General features: G+C 48.1%; 1 protein-coding gene and 1 long non-coding RNA gene across 2 annotated transcripts; one reads left to right on the forward strand and one right to left on the reverse strand.

Moving 5' to 3' along the window:
* Positions 1-268: 268 nt before the first annotated feature.
* Positions 269-9,397, reverse strand: HSD3B2 (hydroxy-delta-5-steroid dehydrogenase, 3 beta- and steroid delta-isomerase 2). Its single transcript, XM_083481909.1, has 3 exons — positions 8,779-9,397; positions 3,382-3,546; positions 269-1,420 (listed from the first exon to the last, which is right to left on the reverse strand). Exons 1-3 carry the CDS (start codon positions 8,930-8,932, stop codon positions 606-608), a joined length of 1,134 nt encoding a protein of 377 aa, XP_083338035.1. The 5' UTR covers positions 8,933-9,397; the 3' UTR covers positions 269-605.
* On the forward strand, positions 1,643-3,280 carry LOC310696518. The gene is made up of 2 exons (XR_014520601.1): positions 1,643-2,394; positions 2,753-3,280. It is a non-coding gene; the product is annotated as an uncharacterized lncRNA (long non-coding RNA).
* Positions 9,398-15,595: the final 6,198 nt, after the last annotated feature.

A 15,595-nucleotide genomic window follows, 5' to 3' on the forward strand; every position in this document is an offset into this window, starting at 1 on the left:
AGAAGGATCTGTTAGCTGACATGACTTGAGGGCCAGAGTATAGAATCAGCAGGATCAGGTGGTAACTATTTTATGGACCATACTAGAGAAAAACGGGAAACTGAGATGAGAACCAGGCCAAACCCTTCTTTGCGCCATATTCTTTAAGAATGTATTTTTCCTCACCCACCCTTTTTTAGCAGCACACCCTTATCACAAAAACCATTGCCATTTGATCATGCGGATTCTATAAAATGGCCCTCAATTAAAAAAACCCCACACACAACACTTGTTGCACAGGTCACGCATGTCCTGCTGATTTTATATATGCATTGCTATTATTAACATTTCTCTGCAAGGTGCTTGCAGGTAACCTGTTTGTGACAAATCACTGCTGTCCTTGCAATTTTGAATGGCGACAGGAGCAGATGGTGGCCCATGAGAGCTGGTGAAGAACTCTGCAGGGATCTGCTTGATCATTATGTCCACAGTGAATGAAAGGGTTCCTGTACTTCATTCAGGCGTTACAGAAAGTGGGTTCCACACTTTGGCTGCTCTGTTGCCCCCCGGCTGACCCCCACCCTCCTTACTTACTTCCTGCCTTCATCCTGCCACGGAGGTCAACCTTAGAGGGTCTTGTTTTTCAGGTGGGCCCTTCTCAGTGGAGCTACTTTGGCAATCCACTGGCTTGTAAGCTCCTTGGCTTCTTCCCACTTGTAGCGAGGTGCATAGCCAAAATCCCGTTGAGCTTTTCTGGAAGAAAAGCTAAAAGGGGTATTGACCAAGGTCACAAGGTGAGTATTGATGCGGGGAATGTATCTGGCAAAAGGCCGGAGTAAGAAACTCACAATCTCCAGCAGCAGACCGTAGTAATAGAACATTGTCAAGGGCATTGGTAGTTTGGGTTCAACCCCAAACCCCAGCTCCTTGCTCAGCTCGTAATTTAAGTCCGAATAGCTCATGTGGGGAGTGTCATCTGTGATGTAATAGAATTTTCCTCGGATCCGCTTGACCTTTTCTGGATCCCTCATGGCTTTCGCCACTTGAATGTGAGCCGAAGCAATGTTCCCTACGTAGATGGGATTTACAAGAGCCTCCTTCCTAGATAGCCGTATAAAGACATTATTGTTTTGGATGCTTTCATCGAGATGGCCCAGAAGGAAAGGACTTCCTTCTCCAAAGATGTACGGGGACCTCAAAGCGCACGTCACAAGACTGCTGCCATCTTTCAGTGGCTGGCCATCCAGCTGCTGCACCAATTTCTCCGCTACTCTCTTTGATTCAGCGTAAGGGAATTTTCTGGTATCGTGGTACACTGTGTCTTCATCGCCATCAACAATGGGGTCCCCTCTTCTGTTTGGACCCATCACTTCAATGCTGCTGGTGAAGACAAAATACTGGACGTTGTTGTGGAAGCAGGCATCCAGGAGCAGCTGTGTACCTTTGCCAAAAAGAAACACGTTAGCAAGGCTGGCTCAAGTTTTGCTACCAGAGGTGGGAAAATGAAAAGGACATTTCCCTGCCCTCTCTCACACATGTGCCTTCTGCAATTTGATCAAACTCATGCTGGTAGCTACGAGAACACTGTTCCACCATCTTGTCCTCTGTTGTCCCCTTCTCCTTGTGCCCTCCATCTTTCCCAACACCAGGGTCTTTTCCAAACCCACCAGCTCACATTGCATTGTGCCAGGCTATCTTTGTAAAGAACTGCTTGCATGAAGCAAGGTGTCAGGTGTTCCCTGTGAGAGGGGCACCTGCTAGGAAGTCGAAAGGCTCTGTAGCTCCTCCCCAGCTTATCCGTTAAAGTGGGTCTACTTTAGACTACACAGCATTTCTGGAAATTTTGACCTGAGGCTTAATTTCAGCCCCTTTTCAGTTCAGTGCTGTCCTACCACTCATTCTGCATAACGTACATCAGTGTGCATAAAAATCCCTCAACGTGTACTAAAACACACCAAGGAACAGCCTGTACTAAACCATTCTCCCTGATGCACTGGTCTTCTACATGCAGGGAGGTTTCCTTTTTAAAGAAAAGTGGTTATTCAAACATGCAGTCCTGTCCAGAATCCACTGACTTCAGACTAGTCCCTCATTTTGTAACAGGAGACTCTTACATAGACGGTGGGCTTATGGGAGCATTTCATATCAATGTTTAAATGCAGAACATTGTGCACTAAGCATCTGCAGCTGAAACTGCAGTATAAAGTGGAACAATCTATTCTACCATCTCAGGACTCTGCCTCTCTATCCCTACCTCATTCTGCACTGTGTCACTCTAGCTTCCCTAGCTTCCCAGCTCTGACAGGCTGGGGTGTGGCTGTGTATTCCTGACAGTGCCATGGAAAGGAGGCAACAGAGGCTATATTGTGTTGTAGTACATCAGCAGGTGGCTGAAGGAGGCCTAGGAAGCAGGAGGTAAAGGTGAAGGGACCCCTGACCATTAGGTCCAGTTGTGGCCGACTCTGGGATTGCGGCGCTCATCTCGCTTTATTGGCCGAGGGAGCCGGCGTATAGCTTTTGGGTCATGTGGGCAGTATGACTAAGCCACTTCTGGCGAACCAGAGCAGCGCACAGAAACGCCGTTTACCTTCCCGCCGGAGTGGTATCTATTTATCTACTTGCACTTTGACGTGCTTTCGAACTGCTAGGTTGGCAGGAGCAGGGACCGAGCAACGGGAGCTCACCCTGTCGCGGGGATTTGAACCGCTGACCTTGTGATCGGGAAGTCCTAGGCTCTGTGGTTTAACCCACAGCGCTACCCACGCCCCAAGAGGACTCATGGCAAAAGGTTGAAACTGAATATTTTGCCTGTGTGTATTGCTTGTGATACCAGGCCACCCTCTCCCAGAGGTTGTTGTTGCTGCAACAGAAACCACCTTCCCTGCTGTGAATTTCAGCTTCCTGGGGACAGGCTGTGGTTGGTCAACAGTGAAGGAAAGACATGTTCAATAAGCAGCACATATGGTTCTTCATTGGTAAACTATTCTGATCTCCGCCAACAATTTCTAGATCAACTCTGCTTCCCCAAATGGAAACCAGAGTTGGAGGTCATACATTTTCTATTACTGGGGAATGATCAAGAGCTCACCAAGTTACTGGCTAAATATCTCTATTTGGTTTTTTTGTCGTCGAAATACACTGCAGACGTCTGATCTCCCTGGAGACCCAGAGATGTGACGATAGACTTCTCTGCCTCCTTTCTTTTAGCAAATGTTTTGTGCCACTGGGGAAGTGGTAATTCTGTATTGATTTGGTTTGGATGTTTGTATGTGATGCCAATAAAAGGTTTGGTGATGAATAAGCAGCACAAATCACCTTGCTGAGGTCATTTCAATCGTCTTGCCAACGTTCCTTTCCAAGTGTGTCCCCCCCCGGATTTCCCTCTGCACAACCCAGTCTTACCTTTCGTGTTGACATCCCAGAGTGTCTGTTTGTCTATATATCCCAAGACGTCGATGAGGCAAGCCGTGTGGATGACAAGAGAGACACCTTGGGTAGCCGTGCGGAGGAACGCTGCATCCCGGATATCCCCTTGGATGATTGTCAGGGGAGTTGTAGTCTTCACTTCTGGAAATTATGACATCAGATAAAGGGGTGATCAGCTGTTTGCCTCCGTGGGTTCACTAAAGAGCAGGAGAATCCCTACCGTTTAATCTATATCAAGGAGCAGCCAAAACGACATGTTTCTCAAGACTTTGGCTGTGTATATACTCAGGGCCGGATTTAGGTTTGATGAGGCCCTAATAAATAATAATAATAATAAATTTTTATTTATATCCCACCCTCCCCAGCCGAAGCCAGGCTCAGGGCGGCTAACAACAATAAAATAATACAGCATTCTAAAACCATTTCATTATAAAATTAATTCAAAATCAAATTGATGGCAACCATTGGGCTAGAGTTCTGTGAAGATTGCCAAAGGAGGGAATCAGGCTGTGCCCTGGCCAAAGGCTTGGCGGAACAGCTCTGTCTTGCAGGCCCTGCGGAAAGATGTCAAGTCCCTCAGGGCCTTAGTCTCTTGTGGCAGAGCGTTCCACCAGATTGGAGCCACAGCCGAAAAAGCCCTGGCTCTGGTTGAGGCCAGCCTAACCTCTCTGTGGCCTGGGACCTCCAAGATGATTTTGTTTTAAGATCGTAAGTTCCTCCGTGGGACATACCAGGAGAGGTGGTCCCGTAGGTACGAGGGTCCTAGGCTGGATAGGGCTTTAAAGGTCAAAACCAGCACCTTGAACCTGATCCTGTACTCCATTGGGAGCCAGTGCAGCTGGTATAGCACCGGGTGAATGTGATCTCGCAGCGAAGACCTTGTAAGGAGTCTCGCTGCAGCATTCTGCACCCGCTGGAGTTTCTGGGTCAGTCTCAAGGGCAGCCCCACGTAGAGCGAGTTACAATAATCCAGTCTGGAGGTGACCGTCGCGTGGATCACAGTGGCTAGGTGGCTAAGCTACTGAAGGTAATGGGGCCCTTTATATGAGCAAACCAGTGATATTTTATGGAGCAGGCGAGCAGGCCGGGCCCATTACTTACATCATAGGAGCCTACACAACACAAAACACTGTTGCTGTATGTAGGTTATATTTTATTTGTTTTTTATATTTTGGAAATGTACATCCAGGTTTTTTCCCTTTAATTTTTTTGGGGGCCCCCAAGAGAGTGGGGCCCTAAGCTATAGCTTGTTTAGCTTATATGTAAATCTGGCACTGTATATACTATACCTTGAAAGCACATTCTTTCCCTCAAAGAATTCTGGGTGCTGTAGTTTGTTAAAAGTTGCCGGGAATTGTCACTCTGCAAGAGCTAAACTACAGTGCCCAGAATTCCTTTAAAAAAACCACCACCTTTTATTTACACATTTCAATAATTTAGAATCATTTTAACATTTTTAAAACTCGACTTCCTTCTCCCTCTTTCTGTGGTTCTTAAAATGTTTTATATTTTCTGCATATTCTGAATTAACCATCTAGTCATCTACTTTAACCATCTAGTCATCTACTTATAAAACGGCAGATTATTACAACAATCCTGCCAATGTTCTTATTGTTTAGTTTGTTTGTAAATATTCAACAAGCCATTTCCATTCATTTTTTAAAACTTTGTTATCTTGATTTCTTATTTTTCCGGTAGGTTTTGCCATTTCTGCATATTCCATGAGTTTTTGTGTCCATTCTTCTTTTGTCAGGACTTTTTCTTCCCATTTTTGAGCAAATAAACATGATTGCCGCTGTAGTCACATACATAAATAAATTTCTATAAAGTTTGGGTAGTTCTGTGCCCAGAATTCTTTTGAGGGAAAAGATGTGTTTTAAAGGTATAGTGTATATGCAAACTGTATGTTAGAGCCAATAAGAAGTAAATGATTCTAGCTGACTTAAGCCTTTTCTAAATCTGTGCTGGATTATGACGCATCTCTCTTCAGTTCAATTGTATGTATTTTCAAAATGGGGGGGGGGGTGTCTAATTGCCCATGGTCAGTAAGAGATGCCCTTGTGGGCAATGGGTCCAAAAAAGGGGGGGGGGAGCAGAGTCCATGATGTCTCAGCACTCTACTGCACACTGAAGAAGGCCGAAGGATGCCTGCCTCTTTTTTGAATATTGGTCTTTTTCTTAAAAGCTCATTTTTCTTGCATGACTAACATGACCTTTCTGTAATCCCAAGGAGTCTGTGGCCATGCAGCTTTTCAGTTGGAAGCCATAGGGGCACTGAAAGCTGCCTCCCACAGCTCAATATTGACCAGTTACAAGATTTTTATTAAAGTTTTTCACAATACAGATACAGTTATACCTTGGAAGTTGAATGGAATCCGTTCCGGAAGTTTGTTCAACTTCCAAAACATTCGGAAACCAAAGCGCGGCTTCTGATTGGCTGCAGGAAGCTCCTGTAGCCAATCGGAAGCCCAGTTGGACGTTCGGGTTCCAAAGAACGTTCGGAAACCGGAACACTCACTTCCAGGTTTGTGGTGTTCGGGAGCCAGAATGTCCAAGTACCAAGGCATTCGGGATCCAAGGTACGACTGCACAATAAGATAAGGGCTACCAAAAATACAGGCAACTCCCCATTTGCATGGGGGTTGTGTTCTAGTATTGTGCATGTCAGCAGTTGTGCATAAGCCCATTACACCCCCACCCTGTTCTGTCCCCTTTGGGGGTCAAAAGTGGCACACATATTGGCAGTCATGCATCAATCAGACTCGCACAAAATGGTTGCCGGAGTCCTCTCCTAAAGGCAATTCTCAGCCCCCCCCTCCCACAGAAGGTAGCAGCTGCCCCCCAAGCTCTCATCCGATATCCTTCCTTTCTCCCCCCAGCCTCTCACCCTGGGTGACCGAGATTACCCTGTCCACCACCCGGAGCCCTCCATCAGCCATCTACCACCCCTTTGAGTACACAATCCCTGGATTTTAACAAACGTATGACTCCACAGAAAAGAAGAAAAAGAAGAGAAACAGAAAAAGGAAAGAAGCAAGAAGTGAGGAAAGACACACAGAAACTGTCAACGCCCTGAACCGCAAATTCTCTACAACAAAAAGGTCTCAAACTGACTGTAACTGACCTGTAAGGAGGATTTGAGACACTGAATGTTGCTTTTGTTAATTATAGAAAACCTTTTAATATTTCCTGAACTGTACTGCTAGGCATATTGCTGCTGCTATCCTGGATATTCAGGGGACAATGGGAAACCAGTCTGCCAGTGCTCTAAAGTCAGTCAATTAGTTTTTAAACTGAAGGTTTCTCTATAGAGTAATATACGAACAGCAGCCACAGGAGGTCCTTTCTGCTTTTCCTAGGGCAGTAACCAAAGGAACAGTTGTCCCTTATTTAAACCTAACTTCTGAGGTTTAAGTTTGTTGCCCTTACACCTAATGCCCCTGGTTTTTATTTTTCACTCTGGATTGGTGCCCACACATGCCTGCCATCTAGAGACCACCAGCCCTGCTCCCAGCACAGGCACACAGGCAGGAAAAACTTGCATAGCACCTGAACATTCAGCTGAGCATGTAAAAAGGGAGACATCACTCAATTCCTGTTGTGGAAGCCTGTTTCATTTGTTCATCTGAATACATGGAAGTTGTGGAGATACAGCCCACTCCCAATGAACATACATCTTATTTTAATGAATTGACTTTTGCACAACTTCGGAAAGCTTTTACAGAGTTACGACTAAATACAATAAACTCTGCTTATAGAGATGGGAGACACAGAGGCATACCAAAAAACGAACGTGTTTGCATTAGGGGATGTTCTGAAGTAGAGAACCTTATGCATTATACAGTGGTGCCCCGCAAGACGAATGCCTCACAAGATGGAAAACTCGCTAGACGAAAGAGTTTTCCGTTTTGGAGGTGCTTCGCAAAACGAATTTCCTATGGGCTTGCTTCGCAAGACGACAATGTCTTGCGAGTTCCTGCTGGTTCCCCCCCCTTTTTCTAAGCTGCTAAGCCGCTTATCAGCTGATCTGATCAGCAGATAAGCCGCTAAAAGCCGCTAATAGCGCTAATAGCGCTAATCCGCTAATCTGTCAATGGGCTTGCTTTGCAAGACGAAAAAACCGCTAGACAAAGAGAATCACAGAACGGATTCTTTTCGTCTTGCGAGGCACCACTGTATCTTGCACTGTCCCTTATATTATGATGCAAGAAAAAGATTTTTAGCACCTATAATGACAAGGTCCCCTGGCCAGAACCCCTCTGACATGATTTTATATCTCCTCGCAGACACAGATAAGTACAGCCCACTCAGGTGTTTGCCGGAGACCGTGTTTCTGACGAGGCTAACGGCAGTCTGCAGGGAGCGCCCAGGTTTGCAAAGTTGCAACCTTATGCCAAAGTATTCCTGTTCCACAGTACAACTGCTGCCCCGCTGCTACCCCATTCTGCCATCACAGAGCAATATAAAACAGACAACGACCCTCACATTAAAAAAACCCCACACCGTCAAAATATTAACATGAAACACATTTAACCATCCCCAAACAGAAAACTAAACCAGTGAAGAAATATCAGGCCTTTTAAAGAACCACAGTTTAATGACGGGGCCTGAGGCACCTTGCTTGGTGATGGGCAAACACCCTGCTGCACAAAACATATTCTCTGCAGGTAGAAAAGTGGCCTGTCAGGGCGAAGGATCCCAGTACGATATACAATATCTTTATTGTCATTGTCCCATGCAGAACAATGAAATTGAAAAACTACATAAAACTACATAAAAACTACATAAAACTACCACAAAATTACATAAAACTACATTAAAACTACATAAAACTACATTAAAACTACTTAAAACTACATAAAACTACATAAAACTACATAAAACTACATAAAACATTCAAAAACCCCTAAAAACTCTGAAACCCCATTTTAAAATACACTATACTATAGAGACCCCTTATGCTGCATTTAGAACCAGAATTGCATTTGCGTAGAAACTGTTTCTCAGGCGGCTAGTCCTGGCCTTTATAACCCTATACCTTCTTCCAGAAGGCAGAAGCTGAAAGAGATCATTTCCGGGGTGCGTACTATCCTGTGCTATCTCTGCCGTTTTCTTATGGCACCTGGCAGCATAGATTTGATCTAAGGTGGGAAGGTACACTCCTTTCCTGAGCACGCTACCTTTCTATGTGCATCCTGCGAGCTCCCACCTGCGTTCTGAAATGTTTCAGCTCATGCAACACCTCAGTAAGTGAGGCCACTGTCCCGAAATGACCCCCCCCCACGAGATAACCCTACCATTTGGATCCTCACATGTCTTCTCTAAACTCCAGATCTTCCCCTCCCTTCAGAAAGCAAACAGAGAGGAACTTACTTCCAAAACGCTGGAGCGTCTCAGGGCTGAGGGCTTTGTCCGTGGCGCGGACCTCGGCCAGTCCTTCCTCTTCCTCCAGCAACTGGCAGACGATCCTTTGACCAAGGAATCCACCAGCTCCGGTCACCAGACATTTCGTTCCTGCCAAAGACATGGTGGAGAAGCTGCAGCAGTTGACCTAGGGCAGCTCTTCCTTCTGAGAGATGAGGAGAAGGGAACAGCAGCGCTTAAAAAATAACAAACTTGGAAGGGATGGCCAGATTCGGGTACCACTATGACTAGAAACTCTAAGAAGTTAGCTGCTCAAAGAGACAGCAATGATTAATGATCCCTACAATCTCCTCCCTTGTCTGAATTCCTCAGGACAGAGTTGGCAGCTCAGGGTTGTTGCTGTTACTGCCTTCTCATCTCAACCTCCTTTTATTCTCTCCCCCGCTTCTCTTTGCCTCCCTCAGATTGGGTAGCACACCCATGACGTTCCCTTTTGATGCACCCAGCTCTCTTCCCTCTTCCTCCACCCACTTGGGGGGGGATCCTTGAATTTATTTATTTATTTTTAGAAAAAGCTCGCACAACTGGTATCGCTTGTGTCTGGGGTTTTTTCCCCCATGCATTTGTCTCGTTCAAGAATTACCTGGTGGGTTCTTGAATGGATGGCAGAAGAGTTACCGTATTTTTTGCTCCATAAGACTCACTTTTTCCCTCCTAAAAAGTAAGGGGAAATGTGTGCGCGTCTTATGGAGCGAATGCAGGCTGTGCAGCTATCCCAGAAGCCCAAACAGCAAGAGGGATTGCTGCTTTCACTGCTCAGCGATCCCTCTTGCTGTTCTGGCTTCTGAGATTCAGGGGGAAAAATTCTTGTTTTCCTCCTCCAAAAACTAGGTGCGTCTTGTGGTCTGGTGTGTCTTATAGAGCGAAAAATACGGCACTTCCAGTCTCGCAGAAGACGGCTGGCACCCGATGAGAACAGATAACAACTCTGGCTTCATCAATTGGCTGAACAGAAAAATCGTACTGGGAAAAAGTTCACGCAACCTGCAGCAGAATCAGGCAGTAAAAGCCTTTCCATGGCAGCTTCCAGGATGGAATGCCTGAATATTTGCTCTTGTTTTTCAAACAGACAAATGAAAGCACTCGTTTAACTAGCATGTCCTGGAGAAAAGTTCATCCTAGCTTTCTCCCAGACATTTCCCGCCCCCCCTCCAAGTGCATGGGATTTCCTTTAACCAAAAAAACCCAGAGTGTGTTTGCTACCCTCCACCTGACACACAGCTGTTGTTGTTTAAAATGGTATAATGCAGTAAACATTTTACCATTTCAGTTCAGCAGATAGTATAAACGGCCCTCTCATTTTAAAGACTACTCCTCAGTTGTTTTCTCGTCTGCTGCTTTGGCAAAATCAAAGCAATGCTAGCTTGTAGCTCCATTTGTAACAAACACTTTAAATAATACATTTAATTATTGACTTGCCCCACCCTCCGACCCTAGGAGTCCTCATAAGGGAGCCGGTCCTGGAGGAAGAACTGTGAGGGGAGAGACTCCATCAGGCAAGGCTTCCTCCCACCTGCCTTGCCCCAATACAATACAGTGGTACCCCGCAAGACGAATGCCTCGCAAGACGGAAAACCCGCAAGACGAAAGGGTTTTCTGTTTTGGAGGCGATTCGCAAGACGAATTTCCCTATGGGCTTGCTTCGCAAGACGAAAGCCCTTAGGGAAATCTCCGGGGACCTGTTTTAAATTGCTGGCGGTCGGGAGCAAAGACTTTCGGCCACAGCCGGCCTTCAGAAGAGGTCCTGGACCTCTTCTGAAGGCCGGCGGGGGGCAAAAGTCTTTGCTCCCCCCCCCGCCTGCCTTCCCGGGACAGCGGAGACTTCTCCGCTGCCCCGGGCGATCTTAAAATGCTGGCGGGCGGGAGCGAAGCGTTCGCTCCCAACCCCCAGCATTTTAAAATCTTTGGGCGAGTGTCTGCAAGCCTCGCGCTCCCGGCAGGAGGTCCCGCCGGGTGCGCGAGGCTTGGGGCGGCAGCCTGTCGCCCGAAGCACGGGGAGCCCTCGGGAGGGCTTCCCCTGCTTCGGGCGAGTGACAGCAAGCCTCGCGCTCCCGGCAGGAGGTCCCGCCGGGTGCGCGAGGCTTGGGGCGGCAGCCTGTCGCCCGAAGCACGGGGAGCCCTCGGGAGGGCTTCCCCTGCTTCGGGCGAGTGACAGCAAGCCTCGCGCTCCCGGCAGGAGGTCCCGCCGGGTGCGCGAGGCTTGGGGCGGCAGCCTGTCGCCCGAAGCACGGGGAGCCCTCGGGAGGGCTTCCCCTGCTTCGGGCGAGTGACAGCAAGCCTCGCGCTCCCGGCAGGAGGTCCCGCCGGGTGCGCGAGGCTTGGGGCGGCAGCCTGTCGCCCGAAGCACGGGGAGCCCTCGGGAGGGCTTCCCCTGCTTCGGGCGAGTGACAGCAAGCCTCGCGCTCCCGGCAGGAGGTCCCGCCGGGTGCGCGAGGCTTGGGGCGGCAGCCTGTCGCCCGAAGCACGGGGAGCCCTCGGGAGGGCTTCCCCTGCTTCGGGCGAGTGACAGCAAGCCTCGCGCTCCCGGCAGGAGGTCCCGCCGGGTGCGCGAGGCTTGGGGCGGCAGCCTGTCACCCGAAGCACGAGGAGCCCTTCGGAGAGCTCCCCTTGCTTTGGGCGAGAAGTCTCTGCTGCCCCGGGCGATCTTAAAATGTTGGCGGGCGGGAGCGAAGCGTTCGCTCCCGCCCCCCAGCATTTTAAAATCTCCCCGGGACAGCAGAGACTTCGCTCCCGCCCGCCAGCATTTTAAAATCGCCCCGGGACAGCAGGGGCTTTTAAAATGCTGGCGGTCGGCAGCAAAGCCCTCCTGTCCCCGGAGCTTGCAGGGCGGGAGGTGGGAAGAAGGGCTTTTTCCCCCACCTCCAGCCTTCAGAACAGCCTTCTGAAGGCTGGCAGTGGGAAAAAAGCCCTTGTCTCCCCCCCCCCCCAGCCTTCAGAAGAGGTCAGGGGACAGACTGTCCCCGGACCTGGTCTGAAGGTGGTTTCCCTAGGAACGCATTAATTGATTTCCAATGCATTCCTATGGGAAACCGTGCATCGCAAGACGAAAAACTCGCAAGAAGAAAAAACTTGCGGAACGAATTAATTTCGTCTTGCGAGGCACCACTGTACAAAATAGAATACAAAAACAAGGAAAACAGTCTTACTATGCAAAATTAAGTAACAATTATAGAATCATAGGGTTTTTTTAGAGTTGGAAGGGACCTTAAGAATCATCTAGTCCACCCCCCTGCAGCTGTCCCATAAGGCGATTGAACCTGCAACCTTGGCGTTATCAGCACCACACTCTGACCAACTGAGCTATGTTTATGTTATAATCAAAGTTGCAGACCTGTGCCCTCATTTATGGGAGCCAGGCCCATTAGGACTCACTTCTGAGGGGAGGGGGCATGTGTAGGATTACATGGGTAATTTCAAAAATCCAATTTACGAACACCATATGTTTTTCTGCGAAACAAACCCCTCTCTAAATTTTGGCACCTTTGCAATATGCGCAATCTGGCAATACATTGGTTGTACAGTGTGGATGTGATCAGAAAAATAAAGTTCACTCTTATGGATATTTACTCTAAAGTAAGTGCCATTTACGCCGGCTCCCTCAGCCAATAAAGCGAGATGAGCGCTGCAACCCCAGAGTCGGTCACGACTGGACCTAATGGTCAGGGGTCCCCTTTACCTTTACGTACCATTTTAGTGGGTCGCGGGTGGCGCTGTGGGTTAAACCACAGAGCCTACGACTTGCTGATCAGAAGGTCAGCGGTTCGAATCCCCACGACGGGGTGAGCTCCCGTTGCTGGGTCCCTGCTCCTGCCAACCTAGCAGTTCGAAAGCACGTCAGAGTGCAAATAGGAACCACTCCGGCAGGAAGGTAAACGGTGTTTCCGTGCGCTGCTCTGGTTCACCAGAAGCGGCTTAGTCCTGCTGGCCACATGACCCGGAAGCTGTACGCCGGCTCCCTCGGCCGATAAAGCGAGATGAGCGCCGCAACCCTAGAGTCGTCTGTGACTGGACCTAACGGTCATGGGTCCCTTTACCTTTAAGTGCCATTTTGTTCAGTGGGTTTACTCCCTTGGAAATGGGATTGCGGTTGTTGGGCTTATGGGCTTTGCTCCCCCCCTTGTGATGCTTTCACTGCATCAACCTTGAACTGTCTGCTGGAGGCTTATCTGACAATTGTGGAAGACATCCAAAACTCCTCTTTGTTTATTGCCTTTCGGAATGAACATTTTCTCCCCCGCTTGAAAATACATGGAACTGGGTGTCAGAGGGCACATTTTTCATGAAGTGTGCACCCGTTTGGCTCATTCCTAACACTGACACAATGTGAATCCAGCACCCGGATTCACAGTGCAGTGTACCCAGAATTCCATGTCGACATTTCTGCAGTTTCCCAGTTTTCGGCTATTTTTTGTTTCTATGCTCTCTGCCTCTGTGCGTACGTGGTTTTATAATTACATCTGCTTCAGAGGTGAAGGATATTGGGATATAAATACATTAGATAAATTGTATAGACCCTGAACTGCCCAAGATCAAACGAAAGCTAACAAGGCCTCTCCGCTCTTTGGAGCTAGTTAATTCGCAGAGCGCACAGGAAATTCTCCCAAAGATGCCCCATTGACGTGGATGTGCACTGTGCAAGAACGCAGTGATGCTCTCAAGGGGCATGGTTCATGCCAATGGGCCATGCGCAGAACGACTTCCTAGCACATAAGCTTTGTTAAGCTGCTTGCTTTAGTGTTTGGTAGAAGGGTTGTTGTTATTTAGTCGTTTAGTCGTGTCTGACTTTGTGATCCCATGGACCAGAGCACGCCAGGCCCTCCTGTCTTCCACTGCCTCCTGCAGCTTGGTCAAACTCATGCTGGTCTCTTTGAGAACACTGTCCAGCCATCTCGTCCTCTGTCGTCCCTTCTCCTTGTGCCCTCCGTCTTTCCCAACATCAGGGTCTTTTCCAGGGAGTCTTCTCTTCTCATGAGGTGGCCAAAGTCTTGGCGCCTCAGCTTCAGGATCTGTCCTTCCAGTGAACACTCAGAGCTGATTTCCTTAAGAATGGAGAGGTTTGATCTTCTTGCAGTCCGTGGGACTCTCAAGAGTCTCCTCCAGCACCAGAATTCAAAAGCATCAATTCTTCGGCGATCAGCCTTCTTTATGGTCCAGCTCTTTATGGTCCTGGTAGAAGGGTTACCAAAATGAAAATGTGCTGGCCGCATGAAAATAATCAAGACTCATGTTGCTCAGCATAGATAATAATCAACCCCCACTGTTTTGGTCTTGCTTTCAGTATTGGCCATACAGCATGGATGGTGTTGGACAAATTTGCCCCCTCAGATCTTTTCCCAGATGGTCTCTAAGTAGGAGAGAGCCCTGATAGACATGACGGCCACATCTTTATATGAGTCAGGGCAGCTGTCCATCAACAGATAAGGCTTGGTGTCATCAGCATATTGATGACAACCCAGCCCAAAACTCCGGACAACCTGGGCAAGGGGGCGCATAAAGATATTGAAAAGCATCAGGGAAAGTATTGCGGCCTGTGGGACGCAGCAACAACTCCCTCCCTAACGCCACCCTCTGTCCCAGACCTGAGATAAAGGAGCGCAGCCATTCTCGGACTGTGCCCTGAATCCCCACGTCGGCAAGGCGGTGGTCCAAAAGTTTGTGATCGACCATATCAAAGGCTGCTGACAAATCTAAAAGAATCAGCAGTCCCGACCCACCTCGATCCAGCTGTCTACAGAGATCATCTGTTAGGGCAACCAAAGTCGTCTCGGTCCCATAACCGGTGTGAAACCCGGACTGAAGCATTCTATCAATCATTATAACCACGCTATAAACGTGGGTAGATTTTGAACTTCTGTTGACTTTAAGCGCCCCACCCTCTTTTAGCCAATGGCCTACTTTGTACCAAGCGAAAATTGCGGTTACAGAAGCAGATGAGCAGATAAGCCGATAGCTTGCTCATTGCTTATGTTTCATTGATCTGCATTGTTAGATTATTCATAGGAAGGGAATGGCTGTATGATTTATTATTTGTCATAGAATCATAGAATCATAGAGTTGGAAGAGACCACAAGGGCCATCGAGTCCAACCCCCTGCCAAGCAGGAAACACCATCAGAGCACTCCTGACATATGGTTGTCAAGCCTCTGCTTAAAGACCTCCAAAGTAGGAGACTCCACCACACTCCTTGGCAGCAAATTCCACTGTCGAACAGCTCTTACTGTCAGGAAGTTCTTCCTAATGTTTAGGTGGAATCTTCTTTCTTGTAGTCTGGATCCATGGCTCCGTGTCCGCTTCTCTGGAGCAGCAGAAAACAACCTTTCTCCCTCCTCTATGTGACATCCTTTTATATATTTGCTTTGGCTATTGGCTTTCTGTTAGCCCTGTTTTTATGGTCCTATAACATTTTTCCTACAGATGGCAAGCCTCAGGAGAAGAACCTGAAACCCCCCTTTCCAGTTTTAGGATCGTGTTATGTGCTGCCATGGATGTAGACAGGGTTTTTGTTGGGGGGCATGACTTTTGTTAGGGGGCGCAGAACTGTCATGATTGGTCAGTTAGTTAAGTATTTCTATTGTTTCACTTGATGGGGGGGCTGCCCCCCCGGCTATGCCCATGTGTACTGCCATAGCCAGGCCTTACTAGTACATTCATAGCATGTTACAGAAAAAATGGGTTGAATGGCCTCATCTGATGTTCTGCTTCAGTGACCTGTGGTTGAGCCAGCAGGAAGTCAAAATCTGCAGGCGGCTCTTGAGAACTAGTTCAT

Source organism: Podarcis liolepis, assembly GCF_965112155.1.
Source record: "Podarcis liolepis genome assembly, chromosome: 17".
Taxonomy (NCBI): domain Eukaryota; kingdom Metazoa; phylum Chordata; class Lepidosauria; order Squamata; family Lacertidae; genus Podarcis; species Podarcis liolepis.